This window comes from Cydia pomonella, chromosome 3, assembly GCF_033807575.1.
Source record: "Cydia pomonella isolate Wapato2018A chromosome 3, ilCydPomo1, whole genome shotgun sequence".
Lineage (NCBI taxonomy): Eukaryota > Metazoa > Arthropoda > Insecta > Lepidoptera > Tortricidae > Cydia > Cydia pomonella.
Genome location: NC_084705.1, coordinates 23,630,006 through 23,649,178, shown reverse-complemented (window position 1 = coordinate 23,649,178; position 19,173 = coordinate 23,630,006). Strand labels below are relative to the sequence as shown.

The window sequence follows — 19,173 nt, the reverse complement described above, 5'->3', positions numbered from 1 at the left end:
CACATCGCAAGTTTTACTTTAAGGTCAAATATGATTTACATATAACACTCTATTGCTGTTTAATGGTAGATAAAATATTCCATGATTCCCATCCAAAACTCCAAAAGAATTCAAGCACGTACTCAAAATACACACGTAGACAAAAGCAAAATTTTTGAACGGAGGACTAAAAAATGGCTGGCCGTGTGGCCTAAGTATTGCGTCATATCATAATTAATATGCGTAACTATTGTACTTTTCAAAAAATTTGACTTGTTTCAATTGTGCATATTCTACCCTACCTACGCATTATGGCAAGAAAAAACACTCCCAATGGCAACAGCCAATGCATTTAACCTCAAAAACAGCGTAAGGCACTTAACGTTGTTTAACAACATTGGAAAGGGAAAGATAAAAAACAAAGGCGAGGATTTTTATTGGGAGTGAGAACAGCATCCATTTCGTTGATTGGATATATCCCGTCAGATTTTATGTGATCACTCGCAGTTAATGAAGGTGGCCATCAGACCCTAGATTAAAAAGTACTAACTAGTATCAGATATTGCATTCCAAAATAATAAATGGCCAAGTGCTTGTCGGGCGACGTATAACGGAGGGGCCTGAACCTTCATACGAAATAAAAGAGCCTTACTTGCTTTGCCGCTCTGAAGTGATTTGATTTTATTTCTTACTTTCAAAGCGATATTTTAAAAGTATTCACTAATTCAAAAATCTTTTTTAGAAACCTAAAGGTTGTTTTTGAAGACGTTTTGTTTCACTTTTAGTTATATGTATGGATTTATTGAATAGATGACTACGGAATCCTACACAAATACACATAGGCATCGCTATTTTTTATAATTCGACCTAGTATTATTAGTAGGTATCAAAATTATTGTTTTGTTACACTTTAGCATCCTATCTTTGAGTTGAGCCAAAAATAATGTTGCTATAGACTAGCAAATACAACTTGTCAGTCACTAAGAAAGAACCAGGACTAACGTAACGACAGTATGATTCTCTCTGTAGTCCTGGGCCAAACTATAATTCTAAGTTATGCTAGCCAATTGTCCAATAGAATCCATCGCCATTCAAAGATTGAGTCAACTCACTGTGGGCTGAAACGGCAAAAAAGCGGACTATCGAGGTTTTTTTGCGCATGTTATCTGTTGTGGCATCACCGAATGGGCCCTACAGAAAACCACCGCTGGCTTTAAGGCTGTTAACTATAAGGGTGCCGGCACACTAGCGTTTTGCGAGCCAGTTGAAAGCGAGGCGAGCGCGCAGCGAGTTCGTAGCAAACTCGCTGCGCGCTCGCCTCACTTTAAACTCGCTCGCAAACCGCCAGTGTGCTGACCTTTAAAGCTAGCATTATGCTGAGTTGGGTCCATTTCATGATGCGCACCTTATGTTTTAGTTAACTGCTCTTGTTGTCTGCACATGTTTGTACGTGTTTTGTGATTATTACCAATAAAAGACAACACAAACAAATACCCTACTATTGTAGGTATTTGTTTTCTTAATCCAGTCAAAAGACCACACAAATTCGTTTTTTAAATTATAAAGTTAAGTCGTTTTCAATATTATTTATGCAATTTTTCATTAAATAGTATTTTTGTATAATTTTTTTTTACAAGTAATTGGAAAGGCCGCTTTTCAGTCGTTTCAGCCCATAGTGCGACGCCAACCGCACGATAATAATAATATGTGAACGGGGGTGATTTTTACAGTGCCGTATCTGCTTTATTACCTTGTAGGTAATCCATGATTAGGTAACGAAGCGAATAATTTTGCTCTGATAATTTGGTTAAAATCCTAATTTCGAATTTCGTAAACAAAAATATCTGTACACCTACGCCTTCGTTTAATTAACAGGCGCATTTTCAGATACGAGGAAATACACTTAAATATGTACAAAAACATTACATTTCCATTATTTACCTAGTCTAGCCAACAATACAAAGTTATCTCTAGAGACTATGATTTTAAAGTCGTCTCTAGAGACTATAATTTTATAGTTATTTAATAAATTTATACCTAATAGTTAAAGGGACAAATACCAAATCAAAAACGTCTGATAATTATTCCATTTTGTCAGCCCTCACCTTAATACATGCATTTTAAGGAGCAAGCGAAAAGGGCCCAATTTACACACCATTTTTGGCGGATATATGACAATCTTGTTCAGAAAAAAAATATTCAGGGGACCAATTAAAAACGGGTCTCTCACGGATTTTAAGTCGAAAAATGCTCGACATGTTTAAATTTTTTTACGAGTTTCAATGCATTTCTTTTCTGAATACCTACGGATCCAAGGAAGTGCGGCAGATGTACTTAGTCAAAAAAATGCTGCGAGAATCATCCCGTGTATTTTATGTTTTTGTGAGCAGACCAGATAAAACGATAACTGAGCCCAATTATTGCGAAAAAGTCATCCATCTTGTCTAAATACACGTGCCCAAGTGTAACAAAATGCCGTATTAGACGCTTAAGTTTAACCTATTTGCAACACCGTATCTCAGGATAAAATAAACATTTATTTTTAATAAAGCTCATGCGTAGAAGACGTAACTCCTACTCAGCAAACCTGGACATGAATTAATTTTTCAAGGTTATTGAGGCAACTTACTGACTCTCGGCAAGTCAGTGTTTGATCCTTTAATAAGAATGGGGCCAGTACAGCGGTGTCACGCACACGAATTCGAGCCAATCGTGCAGTCTAATGTCACAACACGATTGGTTGATGAGTTCACATCACGCGCAAGATTGGTCGCGAGTTGCGTTAGACTACACGATTGGCTCTAATTCGTGAGTGACACCACTGAACTAGCACTAGGTACCCTTAGTGCCCGTAAGGCCCGTCCTTAGATGTATATGTCAATGTCCTCTGGACAATAAAAAATGTTATTTATCTTAGTGAACAAGGCCTGTTCTACGCGACATATATAAATACTTTTTTACATAAAGTCTTAAGAGCTATGGGGTCGAATTCCCAGGCGAGGAGGTTAAAAAGTCCTGCGTATATTTGAGGCACGTCGCTGCTTCATTAAAAACTATGTACTTATTAACGCAAGAGATGACAAAATCGAATAATCATTACGCATTTTTAATTCGTAATTAGTTTGTCTATTTAATAAATAAATTGTAATTCAATAACTTTTAATTTACAGTTGTTACGTAATACAAAATTGTGTAACAGGATTTATGGCTAGACTAAACTGTTTCCCCTGTAGGCCTATACTTCGTTTTTTTAACATTAGGACGAATTTCGCGGAAGTCTGGTTGTGGTTCCAAATCAGATTTTTTTGCGGTAAAATTTTGAAGTAATTTATAAGTATTGACCATGCTACATTAGATTATATATAAATCATTCATCTACAAGATAATGGCGAGATACTGTCGCACCCTTCCTGTACTAGCCCTGCTTGGTCTCCGTCATCGCACAATTTTTGACAATGATTTTTTTTATCTTAAGTTATACTAAATTTTGACCTTCTTATTGTTTGTTGTTGTATAGTTTTCTTTATCATCTCACGTCCAAGTTTAAGATTTGTTTTGAACCATTATGGAGATACAAATACCGGTCAAGTGCGAGTCGGACTCGTTATTCAAGGATTTACACATTACACATTTTTAACCGACTTCAAGATTTCAAAAGGAGGAGGTTATCAATTCGGGTGTATGTTTTTTTTTAATGTTTGTTACTTCATAACCCCGTCATTTCTGGACCGATTTCGAAAATTATTTTTTGATTGAATCTACAGGGTGATTCAGGAGACGTGAGCAGGATCAAGCTTGAGCATTCAGTAAGTTATAAGCAACTGTTTCGTACCAGTATTTGTGAGATTAACGTTCTTTTATTTTTTACTGTTCAAAAAAAATGTTTTAATTTATTTACGCCATGTATGGTCACCCTCTTTGTTTTATCCATAACAAGTGACAAATTGAATGTCATCGGAGGCTGGTTACTTTTGAAAAATCGTATCTCATTCAAGTGTGACATTTTGTTTTCTTCATAATCAAACTGCTGTCATAACGGTTAAAGAGGTTTTATCTTTCATAATTAAGTATTGTAGGGTGTCCATGATTGTAGATTATCAAATTTGTCCTTCCCAAAAAGTTAAATAACAGAAATAAAGCGAGATTGTTTTACTTAAATATGATGATGAACGGTTCATTAACATTTACTGATTGTGTAGGCTTAGTCCTGCTCACGTCTCATGAATCACCCTGTATACATACATATTGGTCCCGTTTTGTCAAAACTCAGTTCTGATGATGGGATCCATGAGGAATCGAGGGAACTCTTCAAATGTAAAAGGCATACATATAGTAATTTTTATATTTTCATCACCAAATCAAGCATTTACATTTAAAAAAAGTGACATTTGATGAAGTGGAACTGCTGATGCTGATCCGAATGGAACTCTTCAATGACGCATAGTTCTTGCTTGGCGACTTGTCATCCTCTTTACATAATATTTGTTAGGCAAATTAGGTTTTCAAGATACATTTTTATCAAGCTCGAGATCTCATGGTAGAATCTATGAGGAATCGAAAAAACTCCTCAAATGTTAAGGGCATACATATAGTGATTTTTGTATTTTCTTTTACAAATCAAGCATTTACATTTTAAAAACGTGACATTTGATGAAGTGGGACTGCTGATGATGATCAGAATAGAACGCATAGTTCACGATTGGCGATTTGTCCCCTTCGCGGTGTTTGTTAAGTAAATTAGATTTTCAAGACATTTTTTTAATATAATATAATAATCTGTCTTTCACCGGTCTCCCTCATTGAAGTCGGTTTTTTTTCTTAAAAATTATTTTATAATGTTTTATTTTTGTATGTTAAACGTCTCGAATGGGTTGGATCAAAAACCAGATGTAACGGTAAGTGTTATGGCGCGGTGGCTATGTCTCTGGAACTATAATAGCTATATGCATAGTTTTTATATCGATCTTTAGGAAAGAAACCATTACTTGGAATTGAATGTACCGCTGACAGAGATATGGCGCTCATTTTGCGCTGGAAATGACGCATTTGGAGCCAAAATATTTACTTAGTGATCTTATCAGTCCATGCACGTACTATTTAGAAAAAGTGATATCATTTGTTCAGATCTTACTTACTTAATGTAAAAATATAATTCCTGGGGTTATTAAAAGTTGTAAAAAAGTTTTTGGCAAAAAGTTATTTTTGGTACAAGCTTTTATCGCTGACTGTACTTTTCTTTCCACAAGTAAATAATACTCATCGAGATAATTCTAAAAACCCCAAACACAATTCGGTTACGTTGTTTTATCACAGAGTTCCGATGGCCACCTCCTGTCTCCATCATCAGATCATCTCGATGATACCATAATATTGCATTGTCACCCGACTTACATGTGTGCAAATTTTCATCTTCATTGGAAACCGGGAAGTGGGTCAAATTTAATTTGCAAGATTACAGGCCGACACACATAAAGGGACAGGTAAAACTAAATAAAAGCTTGTAAAAATTAAAATGTGTGATATTTCACAGATATTTTACCATTGATCTTGTTTGAGGCCACTGTGTGCGAAAATATATGTACAAAACTGATGCAAAGTAGCTCGTATAGCACGTAGGGCCGAAAGCTCGGAGTGTCCGACCGGGCGCGCTTCCCACAATTTCTCCAGTTAGGTATTTTAATAGCGAAGGTCGAAGAGAGGAAGTTGCAGGAATGTAGTACTCGAACTCGGAACATTGCGGCTGCGTGCCAGGTACAGCCTAAAGTCAGACCAAGATGCGTTGGCAACGATTTTGATAGCCTTGACGTTTAAAATAACACTTGCACTGTTAGGGCTGTTAAAAATCACTGCCAACTTATCTTGGTCTGACTCTAGTTTTTCTTTCTCCAGTTCGACTCACGCTTGAACCTAAAGGTACGCCTCTCTCGGGCATTTCTGGCCTTCTGCCCTACGCGGTGCTCGGTCTTCGGCCTTCGCAATTAGGATACTTTGACCATTATTCTGTGTTGAAGCACTAATCTCCCGCAGCTCGCGTGTAGGCTTGCCTCTCCTGGGCGCTTCTGGCCGTCGACCTTCGCATTTAATACTGTTGGAATTTTAGGAAGCATGCACCGATCGGTCATCAACTTCAGACACTTGTTGTTCTTTGTCTGAGCACTAACCTCCCAAAGCTCGGTCTCAGTCATGGTATTTATTTCAATATTTTAGTTTCAGAGATAAAGGGGGGGATGGTAATTTTTTGGCTATTTCCTTGAATAACTTTTCGAAACCGCGAACGTACCTACTTAACGGCGTCGATTTTGGAGATTGTTCACGCCTTCGCGCCTTGTTCCCAGCTATTAGTTTATAATGGTTCCGATTGTCAGCATAATATAACAACTTGTTGGCCAACCTTTTATTATTCCATTAAGTAAACGTGCTAATGCAATATTTTAATACAAACCTATACACTATAATTGGACAAAGGGCTCCAAACTGAAAATGTAATTAAAACTTTGTTTAAACTTCTACACGCATGATATGATATGACAATGACAACGTCGCATTTGGTCTCGGAGGAATAAAAGGTACCCCCTACTAAGAGCGTTTTCACATTGTCCAATATCGGATCTCGAAAGGAGCTAAATTGTAAGATTTATGTGTTTCTCTTTATTTATTTATGTATGCGAAGCTGCAAATAATATATTTTATTTTTAATTCGCTACTTGCACAATATTATTTTTATGTAGATAGATCTATTGTTTGGATTGCAATAAGTCCAAAATTGTGTGGTATAGTAGGTTTATACTCAAATTATACGCAATTATTTTGTAGCAACTAGCGCTAGACGATAACTAGCCAGAGCACACTAACCCTATGTAAGTTAGAATTAGTTCACAAACAAAAATTCTAAAACTTCAGGATTTTTAGTAAATCATCCCCAATCCTTTAAATTAGAGGATGGAAGGTTGTCATCAAAGAGCATATAATCACTACTAGCTATGTTAGCCCACCTATCCGAATGCATGCGATAGACGTGGCCGACCCAGTCCCATTTGAGCCTGGCGGTTTTTTTGCCAACGTCAGAAATGCGCAACGTAGTGTTCCGCACGCGATCGGTCCTTATAACATCTAAAATACACGTACTGCGCTCCGTAGCGCGTTGGCAGACCTTCAGTTTGGACCAGAGACATGTCAGGCGCTTCGCTTGACAGACAGATGAAGTGTGCGAAAGGGAAGCCATGACGTATATGAACAAGCTATAAGTGCGAAAGAGGCAGACTACATATGAGAAAACGTAACCAATTTTGAGTTCGAAGGCGGCCGAGGCGGCCAAGATCATATTGCCGTATTTTTTAACGTGAAAAATATAAGAGAATCAAAAAGAAAAATATATATTAAGTAATTTAGTGACGATGGTGTCATATTGTGTGCCGGGTTGTAGTGTTTCAGGGCCAAAAAAACCCAGGAAAATACTCATTTCACAGGTAATTATGATATTCCTAGCGAAATTTTCGTAACGATATTTTATAAAATTAACAGTATAAAAAGTGTAAAAAACCAATTTATACAGTTCATTATAAGTTTTCCTTCAATTGTGTGTTAATATTTCATCATAATAGTCAATAATTTAGAATATTTTGTGTAAAAACCTAAACTGTTACTTTACGCTAGGGCTTGACAAAATGTTCATATGACTGTATCGATAACTTGTCTGTATATTAGTAGGTATGGAATTAGTTGTTCACAAGATATCATTAAGATATTACCTTTATAACAGACTTGAAATAATAACGATTATTATAATACCTTTTTTGAAGGTGCACATGTTTAGCGATAAATTTAAACTTCACTTTCCAAGACAGTACTTACATTTTAACCACTTTTCCACGGCTTTGCCGCCAACACAAGAAAAAACAAGACAGCGTATACTTGTACACAGCGTATACACACCCAACCCAACTTGTCAGCAGGAAAAAGTGCGAAATTCAAATTTTCTTTGGTAAGTCAACTCTTTGCGAACACATTTTCAAACAACTTCAACTTTATCATTTTCAATGTTTTCAAACACATTTGAAAAAAGTAGTCGATAAAGCAGTTCAACATCGATAGATTATTAATATGTTGTAACATGACATCACTATTTTTGTGCGCACATAGACAATTTACGCACACTTGTATTTCATTTTTGGTCACTCTTTCGAAATTTGACAGTCGTTCTATACTATCCTATTTCTATGGTTTGGACTTCAGAGGGCCTACCCCGAACCACGTTCGACGTGTTGCCTCTCTGTCGCACTTATAATTTCGTACGTAAGTATGACAGGGAGGCAGCACGTCGAACGTGGTTCGCGGTAGGCCCTCTGGACTACAACCGCGAAAATCGAAGTTCGTCAATTGCGGGCATTTTTTTGTCACTCTAATTACGTCTTAGTGAGAGTAAAAGAGAAAGATCCCGCAATTTTCAAAATTTGGTTTTCTTTGGTTTTTGGAACCACGTTCGACGTGTTGCCTCCCTGTCACACTTACATAAGAATTTACTAGTGCGACAAAGAGGCAACACGTCGAACGTGGTTCGCGGTAAGCCCTCTGATTCTCTGTTAAGTTCCAATTATATCCACACTTTATTAAGCGTCAATTACATCCACTCTTCCCGATTTCGGGCCCGAAATCAGTCCCGATTTTGGACCTGATAATCGTTTTCGTTTCACAGAATATCAGCACATCGTTAACAATAAATACTTTGTCTCCAATTCTTATAAATGTTCAATGTTTCATATTTTTGCATATGGACCATTTTTTTACATTTCAAAAATCGGGAAGTGTAGATGTAATTGGCGCTTTGTGTACTCTTTTTTGTTTAGCTTGTATTTAGCTACTAAATAAAAACAACGATTTTAACAATACCTTAAATATTGCTGCTCAAAAACTTGGAATCGGGCGCTCTGTCATTTGTTAAAAAAAAAGTATACTTTTATTCTTATTTCAAAATTAAATTTAACGTTACGAACCAGTAAAAAAATTGCATTGTTTCTCGTTATTAAATAAATTATATTCAATAAAATGAATACCGTTCTCCAGCCAGTTCTAGATTTGTATCCAAAGTATTGCATAGAAAGACAAAAATGTCCAAGCTACGTTGAAATGTATACAAAAAGTTCTAGTGATGTTATTATGGTGTATTTAAAGGTAAGTAATAAATTAGTTTGTCCTAATATATGAGTAATAGCTCAAACAATTGAATTGATTAATTGAACCTGCAAACATTTGTACTTTTTCACAGACTAAACAAAATTTGCTGCCTGCTGATACTACTGGAAAAGCAAGTCAAAATCCTAAAGGTAAGATGCATAAACTTATATTATCGATCATATTTTTCGTTTGGCTTTACATAATGTATTTACTACTACTAATTTTCATAATTTATTTTCTGAAATTGCAGAAGAATTAGATTTAACTGGGTCTCCACTTAAATTGGACTTGAGTCTGCACACAATTTTGGATGATACACTTATATCAGAAGAGGCTCAGTTGTGGAATAAGGATGAAAGCAGCCATGTACCAATTGGAATTGATAAGGCTAGGTTAGTTATAGGATTTTATTTGTGTTACATTTTTTAAAAGTTTATTTGTTACAAGCCATATCAGGCTCAAGCCTGTGAAGCACTGCAATGATTCCTAGTCATTGACATATATCTAAGGACTGGCCTTACGGGTACTAATAATAGTGCAGTGGTGTCACTCCCGAATTCAAGCCAATTGTGCAGTCTAATGAAACTAGTCATGACCAATCGCGCATGATGCAATTTATCAAACGCTTCGTGGCATTAAACTGCATGATTGACTCGAACTTGTGTGTGTGACACTGCTGTACTGGCCCTATTCTTATTGCCCATAAGGCCCGTCCTTAGATATACATATGTCAATGTTTCTAGTCTTCATTGAAAAAAGTTTAGAAAATTTGTCATTTGTAGCTTTGTTTTATTAACATTGTTGTTTGGTTCTAATACAGAGAAATAGCCAACCTTTACAATATGGGTATATCAAAGCCGCATTCTGAAGAGAGCATACCTATGTGGATAGTATGTAACCCGGAGTCCGAGGGTAAACCATTGTTGTTAACTATACAATCAAATGAAGAACAGTTTGCTAGGGGAATTGTGACTTATGATGGAGCTATGTGCTTGGAAGAAGTTGATGTTGAAAATATTATGGAAAAATTTGTTAAGGAAGAAGGGCTAAATGAAGATTTGGTAAGCATTCCTTTTCATTTGACTTAAAGGTTATTTTGTGTGGTGGCTTTGGTACAGTCAAGTAAAATTCAAACGGCACTATTAACTAGCATATACACCTTGTTTTTACGTTTGGACAGCAGAGTCTATTTGGCTCCGTTCACTAATGGAAGCAACCAAAAAACAGGTCAAGTCCAGAAAACTTGATACAGTTGTTATTGTGTGTTACTTATAAGTCACCTTTAAAAAATGCTGACAATAACAGTGTGACATGAAAAAAATATTAATGTATGGACAGACAACACTGCCTTGTTGTGAACTCAGTGTGAATCAATTTCAGATGATAAACTTTCTAAAACAGTGAAATCAACATACCAGTGTCAGCTGCCTGTCTAAAATTTACATTCTTTTAGCCTGAAAGTATCCCACTGCTCTGTATATTTCCTCTTTCAATTTATATCTAATTTTATCAATTCCAGGTAGATATATCAGTGGATTGCAAATATGTGCTATCAGGCATGTCATACAGCTCTCGCAATACTGATGAGTTGCTGAATGCACCTCATGGAGGAGTCACAGAGTTACACTGTGAGTGGACAGGAAACACACTAATAACTCCCTTTATAAGCTGCAAAGTTAACTTTGTAAGTGCATTTTTAAAATATCATAGTCGAACTGAGTATATTTTAACCCATTTCCTTTAAAAAAATGACTGTATATTTTGAAAGCTTACATTGTTATTAATAAAGCTATTTCCAAAACCTTCCGAAAACTTGAAAACTGCTGAATTAATTAGAGTTTTGTTTACATTGTGTTATACATCTTATCTTATATTTCTGATTAAAAACCTACATACATTTGTAAAGGTTTACTTGCACATATCCATATTTTTATGTCCAACATGAGTTTGCTCTTGGGAAAGATATAGCTGCCGAAATAGAGACTTTATCTTTAAAAAATATTTAAAACTAAAACATTATAAAATGATCTTCTCCAGGAGCAAGAAGTGATAGTAGGGCATTTAGCAAGCCCCTGCAATGCAATCTGGAAATCTGTGTATGCACTGCACAATATCAACCAAATCCTAGTTGACATGACTGCTGCTGGCAGCTCTTCAGTCAACTTGGAGACTGCTCAAATCAGGTAAAAATACTAGTCTTTTTTCAACGAATGTAGTTGCACCAGTGACCGTAAGGGAACCAGTAACCCGACACTTCAACTTTTATTTAAAAAAACAAGGGTAGGGAACCGATCACCTAATATGGGCAACACTATGTAGCTACTGGACAGTGTAGTCACATTAAGAAATTGGCTTCATTTCCTACCCTTATTCCTTAGATAAAAATTGAAGTGCCGGGTTACCGGTTCCCTGTCGGTCACTGGTGCCACTATGTTACTACTAAATACACAAAAGTTCGAATTAATTGTGCTTGTCTTGAAGAAACTATTCAAAGAAGGAATAAATTAACAATTCTTTATATAAAGGAAGCATGGAAAATCTCAATTGGCTAATGCTCAAGCATTGCTAAAGTCAATATTTTCAATACCCATCCTTGATTGTCTTATACACATGTAAGACATCAGCTCTACCCCATCTGTTGTCCCCTAATTAAAAAAAAAATTAAATTACTTATTTCAGATTGTCCAACCCAAGCCTAAAATACCCGAACAACTCCAAGCGTCTGAACCAGCTGCTAAACGAAACGGAAGCTTACGCATACACCGCGCAGTATCCCGAAGGCGGCTGCGTTTGTGTCACAGAAAACACCACCTCGCTCAAGCAGTGCCTGTCCGTCATGAACGCGGAGGGTTCCAGCAACGATTTTATATACAAACTGTGGGACATATTGAGAGGTACAGAAAACTTAAACTACAATAATATAAATAATTCCTGGAAGATCCTGAGCAAATTATGGATTTTGGATTTAGGATATGCAGTGCAGCATTTTTGGTGTTAACCTTTTCGACGCCAACGACGGATATATCCGAACCGCAGGCTCAACGCCAACAACGGATTAATTTGTCACATACCATAAACCAACATAGGCTTAAGTACATATGCATAAAGTTCAATTTCAGATTTGACACTTCGGTGACGTGGCATCTAAGTGACAGCTTTTGATTAACACGGCGTCGAAAAAGTTAATAGGACCGATCGCGTTCGGAATACTACGCTGCGCTCTAAAATTAGCACTAGCATGATGTTGGCAAAAAACCGCCAGGCTCAAGTGCAACTGGGTCGGCCATGTTTATCGCATGCATTCGGATGGAGAGCGTGCACAAACTGTAGGAGACGTCACATTTTTAGCGCGAGGTGTAAATGTCAAGTTTATGCTTCCAATTTAGCCCACAAGATACTACGAAGTACTATGCACAAGAAAACGTACTAGAACGGTAGATGGCAGCACTTGCTTTGGCGTGGACTGTCAATGTACATGTTTATGTTTCCGATTCGGGCCACAAGATGGCAGACCCTCCAACGCGCACGGTCCCTATACGTGGGCTAACATAGTCACCTTCCGGCCCGATTCGAAGAATGAGATACGATAACGATAAATTCTGATTTAGGTAAGTTCTCATTTAGACATCGATTGTATGTCGTATAATTGACGGAAGCAGCTCGATTCGGGTCACCAATGTCACTTAGATGTTAGAAATATCGTAGATAAATATTGTGGGGATTAATCATTCTTCGAAACGGGCCGTTCCTTTGTACCTAATAAGCCGGAAGAAGCACAAAATCTGGAATTATGGAAAATGAGGGGAAAGGCCTTTGCCCAGCAATGGGACACAAATAAAATAGGCTAAAGAGAGATGAAGAAGAAGAATCTAGGGTAGAAAATTCATAAATGGCCAACAATAACACATTGTCAGATCATCAGTTGCTTCAACCTTGGTCAACCTTGTCCAAAGAATTAGCATAGGCAATAGAGTTTTCATCCTTATACTTTTATATCACAGGTTAACTTACTTTCGCTGTAGCTTACACCCGTGACGTTTATAAATACTGAACAATCTTGTGTTTTGTTTATTCCAGATTGTGAAACAGCTGAAGATGTGGTGACGTTACTGTTACAAGCCCTCAAATTCATATCCAGCGGAAAGATAAGACCATTCGTAAGTAAAGCTTAAGGTACTGATTGACTTGAGCCTTCACTTGTAATGAGCATTCTTGAGAACAGAAGTCAGCAAGCAATCGAGCAATTCGTTGAATCTGTTTAAAAACTGCGAATGCTTGATATGTTGGTCGAGTGAATGCTTAATTTTATTTTATTTAATGTTTAATAATTTAATTTAATGTCTATAATGTATTTTAATTGTAATTGTGTACATATTGTGTACTCTTTGGGTCTATGATCCTTGCTGGTCGAAATAAAGATTTTTTTTACTATTAAGTCTCTTTATTAGCAACTAATACCGATAAATACGTTATAACAAAAAAGCTAAAGTAGTAAAAACACCAAAAGGTGTTATCGTTAAACAGACAAAAATAGGTAGCATGTTAAAGGCATCGTCGAGACAATGACAATGCTACATACAGCCAAACCGTCTGTCACCGTTAAAAAGTTTGCAAAATTATATTGTATGGGATGTTTCGTAGTTCGCTATTGATTGAAATTGATCGGCTCGTCGATTGTGGTCGGTACAACAGACACTTACTGTAACAAAAAATATTTTGTCCTGCTCTAACGCATTGAGTCGCACGACATCTCTTTTTTGAATTTGAGTAATACCACGAGCTTTGTATCGTCCCGTCAAAGAGGCCTTATCCGCTGGCATGCTTTAAAAAAATGTATATGCATTTTTAATAATAATTAATAGTAAAAAATTGAGGTTTTACTCACGATTTTATCAGACATCGATACCGACGTATTTATATCACGTGACATTTTCTAATTGCCCGTTCCTAATTAAAAGCCTAACAATGTCTTTTTTCAGATAGATGCAAACAACAAAACGTACCTATCCAAGTTGGTATTAAAGCTATCCCGAGGTCACTCCCAAGCGTCTAAAGTCCTGAAGAACTTGCGCGCCAGCCCGCCGCAGGCGCTCTCGCTCGTCGCGCAAGTCGGCACTGAGAAGACCATGTGGGAGTACACTAGAGTCATGAGTCTCTTGGAGCATTCCTTCTTCATTGCCGGCATCTGGACGAGCGATAACAGGTACTAAAGTTTTGTCTATCAAGATGAATAAAATTGGTCATCCAAATTCGTCTAAGTGCTTAAAACGACCATGGAATGCGCTTCGCAACCTTCGATGCGACGCAGAAAGAAGTTTAACGTATGGTAGAAGTACATGTAGAGGCAGTACCTCCAAAGGTTTCATGTCGCCAAAAGAGAGCATTTGCTGCATCTTCAGAAAGTATAGTCGCGCCTACTATACCAAAGGACAAAGTTCCTTAATTTCTTCAAGTTTCTTAATTTTTTTTATATTATGTTCGCTTTTCCCGTTGTCTGTATGTTTTTAATAAAAACTTCCTAGCTAAAGACCCTTTTTCCATTATTCGATTGATCTAAAACTTCACGTATTTACGAAAGTTAGGTGGCAATGCAATATTTTGGAACCATCAAGCTAATCTGATGATCGGGACCGGAGGTGGCCGTAGGAACTCAAACAACGCTACCTCATTGCGTTTCGGTTTGTTGGACTCATATTAGTTTACTGTTGAAAGAAGAGTAGTAAGTGATTGAGCTAAAACTTCACATATTTATGAAAGTTGGTTGATAATGCAATATTATGCTACTATCAAGCTGATCTGATGATCGAGACCGGAGCTGGCCGTAGGAACTCTGTGATAAAACAACGCAACGTCATTGTGTTTCGGTTTGTTGGATTCATATTAGTCTACTGTTGATAGAAAAGTAGTAAGTTTGACAAACTGAACTACTGGCTTATTTACTGATGGTTTTTTCCAGAACTCACGAATCAATAGAGCAAATAAACCAAACCATTCAAGACATGACAATGTGCGGCGAGTTCTCTCTGAACCCGTTCGAGACGCTGTCCTCGGGGGACCACTCCATCCGGCTGGACTCGCAGTCGTTCTACGAGGACGACCCTCACGAGCTTACTGTAGATGACTTCGCGTCGCTCAAGAAACATGGACTTGTGACTGAAAAGAAAGACGTTAATGAGGTAATAATCAAAAGTTACGAAATTCTAGTTGACCACTAGTGAGATTATTTAATGGAATAAATATTAGACATTTCGTAGTCTCATATCTCTTAACAGATAGCGTTAGTATGTACGGCGAGCTGCAAAAGTGCATACCCAATTTATGAATGAGTTCCGTTCATAAGGTATGCATTTTTGCAGCTGTGTGTATGTCTAAATTGACCTCGATCCACACTGGACCAATCACTTCTTTACATTAGGTACTTAACCTTTGGTATGCTTAGGAGCAGATCTGCTCCATGTATATTCAACCAAATTCAACTTAAACATAAAGATGTCATGGTTGCTGAAAAATAGGTAATTTTTTGACAGGCGCATACGAAAGGTTAAATGGCATTTTTACGCTTTCGGAGCGACCAGGTCAAGTTCTTACCAGTGGTTACCAAATTGTTACCTTTTCGACGCCTTGTCAAACACAAAAGCTGGCACACGGATGCCACGTCATCGAAGTGTCAAAACTGAAATTGAACTTTATGCATATGCAGCACGTAGGTCTATGTTGCTCTGTGGTATGTGATGGACTAATACATCATTAGGCGGGTCCACACAGAGTGAGCATACGCGCGAGGCAATCTCCTCACGCACAAAATAGCCAAAGTAGACGTGCCTTGGCCGAGACGGAGCGCTATGGCGAAGAAAACGCGCATTGGACGTGCGGTTTGGATATATCCCTCGTTGATGTCGAAAAGGTAACCCGGAGCTCTATTTTAGACCCAAGGCATAAGCTCCATACCTACCCACACCTTCCACAACTAGCTACACCTACCATAACCACCTGTTTGCAGAGAAATTTCGTCTACATCCTCTTCTACTGTCATGTTTCCCTAAAACATATACCATCTGGATGAATATTTGAGCCGTTTAGCCGCCCATTTTAACATTATTCTCATTATGATACACGTCCCTCAAAGAACACGGACTTGTGATTGAACAGAAAGGCGTCAAATATTTGTTTTTTTTTTTTTCAGGTACCTTTAATATCAGACGAAATCGATATCAGCCCTTGGAAAAACCTGTTAATGAAATTTGCACAAGTCCATGTGTGCCTGGAACATTTGTACCGAGCGGAAGTTTGTTCGCGAGCTGATTTCAGTAAGTTACTATTACATTAATCGTTACATGTAACACAACAAATACAACGTTTTTTTTATAATACGAAAATTGCAAGCAAGCGTATGATCCACCTGATACCGATTCGCGGATAGCGTTCATTTTTATGATGTCCGTAGGACTCTTTAAGTAACATTTAGACATCTTAAAAAAGTTGCTTATGATTGAAAGATGGTTTTTAATACAATGTACATATAATCAGTGGGGCGACACTCCTCCTTTCGGTTTTTCTCGGCTCCTTGCTCCGAGCAATTATTAGGGTTGGAACAACTTGACCACAGATAAGATAATGACTTGAATTTTGACAACCCTAAATAGCCGAAAGGGATCGTGCCATACATTAGAAAGGGACAGCATAATTCATCTCTTTTTAGGAAGTGTCATTTCTGTATGGTAGTACTATTACTTATTCTGTGGTATAATATAATTTCGGATTTTATCCTTGCCCCTATAATATATATAATATAAATAAAATATAAAAATATAGATAAAATCATAGTTTAACTACCACTAATGAAAGCTAAAATCACTATATTTTGTGTTGAGATCGTTAATGTGGATATTTTACTTATCTACACGACTACTGACCATAATAGGTTAGACTTGGTAGGTACAGACTTCCACACGTGAAATGAAATGGGTCTATTTTTTTTTCAGCGAACCTAAAGCCCATTGCAGCCCGCCTGTTAGAACACTACGTGTCAGAACGATCCCCTGTCAAGACCGTCGGACAGCTGATCAGCGACCCGGTGCAGAGGACATCCATGCCCATCGCCAACAACGTGGTCCAGGACCATCTGAAGTATGTTCACATTTCCTATTTTAGAACACTACCCGTCTGATAAATGCCTTGTTAACACAGTCAAACAGCTGGGTGCGTAGCCAAGGCAGGGTAACAATCGCTTGCGCTACGACAACGAAACGCTTTATCTATCACTCATATTAGTGCGACAGTGGCAGTTGCGTTTCGTTCGCTACGGAGCGTAAATGATTGGCATGCTGGCTACGCACCCTGTCGCAGTAGCGTGGGGAATGGGGCCCTCGCCAAACCCAACCTTTTTATTACCTTGGGAATACACATTGAACAAAAAGGTCTTCACAGATGTGGTTTCGCCCACGGCTAGATTAGTTCACGTTACGCCACTACAGTTATTGCACCCTGGTCAGTGACCCGGTGCAGAGGATATCCACGCCCGTCGCCAATAATGTGGTCCAAACCTGTGAATTAGGTATTTTCACAATTTGTCCGTTAGAACACCATAAAGAGGTCCTCTAATAAATACATCTTTGTTCACCGCCAACAACTTTAATATAAATAAGCCTGTTTAAGTAATTAAAATACAAAGTTGCTTCCGTCTGGCGTATATATAAGTATAATAAAAATAACCGTCTTTACTATATTTGCCTCAGGAAATCAGCATTCTGGTACCGCATGGTGTTGCAAAGAAAACCGAAAGCAGCGGATATGGGAGTGAAAAGAGAGTCTAAAAGAGTGTACGTATTCACTCAGCTACCAGTGTTTCCCCCTTCCGTGTGGCAGAATTTAGGTAAGTAATATTTGAATTTAGATTAGTGAATAGTTTATTTAGTTGGACAGTTTAAGCAAATATAATATTTGCCTCGGCTGAGGCGGCGTGCTCGGGCGAGGAAAACGCACGCGCCGCCTCGGCCGAGGCACGACTACACTGGCCGTTTGTGCGTGAGGAAATTGCCTCGCGTGTATGCTCGCTCTGTGCGGACCCGGCTCATTACGGATACGTAACCCTAAAAGTATTAATTGAGTTATATATTTCAGAACCACCGGCAGATGAAGTTGGCGAAGTCACTAATATCGGGATGGAAGAACTCAAGTATCACATCACGAAATACACATACATTTGCAACAAAGTCAAAAATAAACTGCAGGTTTAAATTTTAAATGCACTTGCATTTAATATTTTACAGTACATATGGGGCTACTTTATAGCACTAGTGCGAGAAGTAGCATATTACGTTACTGTGTCGAACATTTAAAGGGCCATATGTACTGTAAAACGTTGTACGATACATGTGCGAATAGGTAATTCGCAACTCGTGTCGATTTAAAACACTCCCTTCGGTCGTGTTTTAATTTGTCGCCACTCGTTTCGAATTTCCTATTTTTCGCACTTGTATCGTAATGTACTATTCTAGTATCAATTATGTGCCTTAACCCATTCATGGCCACGAACCACGAAGCGTACACAACACGCCGGGCCACCATACAAACCGTTTTCAGCTAAAACGTGTGACTCAGCTTATGGGTCTCGTGGCCTGGTGCGAACGTCAAAGAAATTGCCGCTTATGAATCCGGTCCGTTGGACAATATTATGCAACATTTTTACTAACCAACTGTTTACTGTTCATATTAAAAAATATATATATTTACTAATTTGTTGATATTTGTAAGAAACTAAGAAGAAGAATATTTGAAGAGCACAGAGAGGAGCATAAAGTCGCCAACGAATAAATCGTGACTAAATATAATTTCCCATGTTACTCTAAAATACATCCTAATAGAGGGGATGGGGTGAATCATTTCTTGAGTTTATGTCAAAAATACCACGTTAAAGATAATACCGCCGCTAAATCCGCCGCCGCCCAGGTGCATCCATTGTTTATTGTCCAAGTGTCTCCGATAATCTTACATGTGGCCGGTCATGAACTTTGTTTTGGTAAA

The 19,173-nt window shown here is 37.8% G+C and overlaps 1 protein-coding gene across 1 annotated transcript; it reads left to right on the top strand.

The window, feature by feature from the left end:
- The first annotated feature begins 8,929 nt into the window (after positions 1 to 8,929).
- Positions 8,930 to 18,644, top strand: LOC133516364 (protein zwilch-like). The gene is made up of 14 exons (XM_061849274.1): positions 8,930 to 9,147; positions 9,242 to 9,299; positions 9,401 to 9,542; positions 9,971 to 10,211; positions 10,670 to 10,834; positions 11,188 to 11,333; positions 11,830 to 12,044; positions 13,228 to 13,307; positions 14,130 to 14,353; positions 15,107 to 15,326; positions 16,334 to 16,457; positions 17,133 to 17,277; positions 17,886 to 18,022; positions 18,271 to 18,644. Exons 1-14 carry the CDS (start codon positions 9,022 to 9,024, stop codon positions 18,384 to 18,386), a joined length of 2,139 nt encoding a protein of 712 aa, XP_061705258.1. The 5' UTR covers positions 8,930 to 9,021; the 3' UTR covers positions 18,387 to 18,644.
- Positions 18,645 to 19,173: the final 529 nt, after the last annotated feature.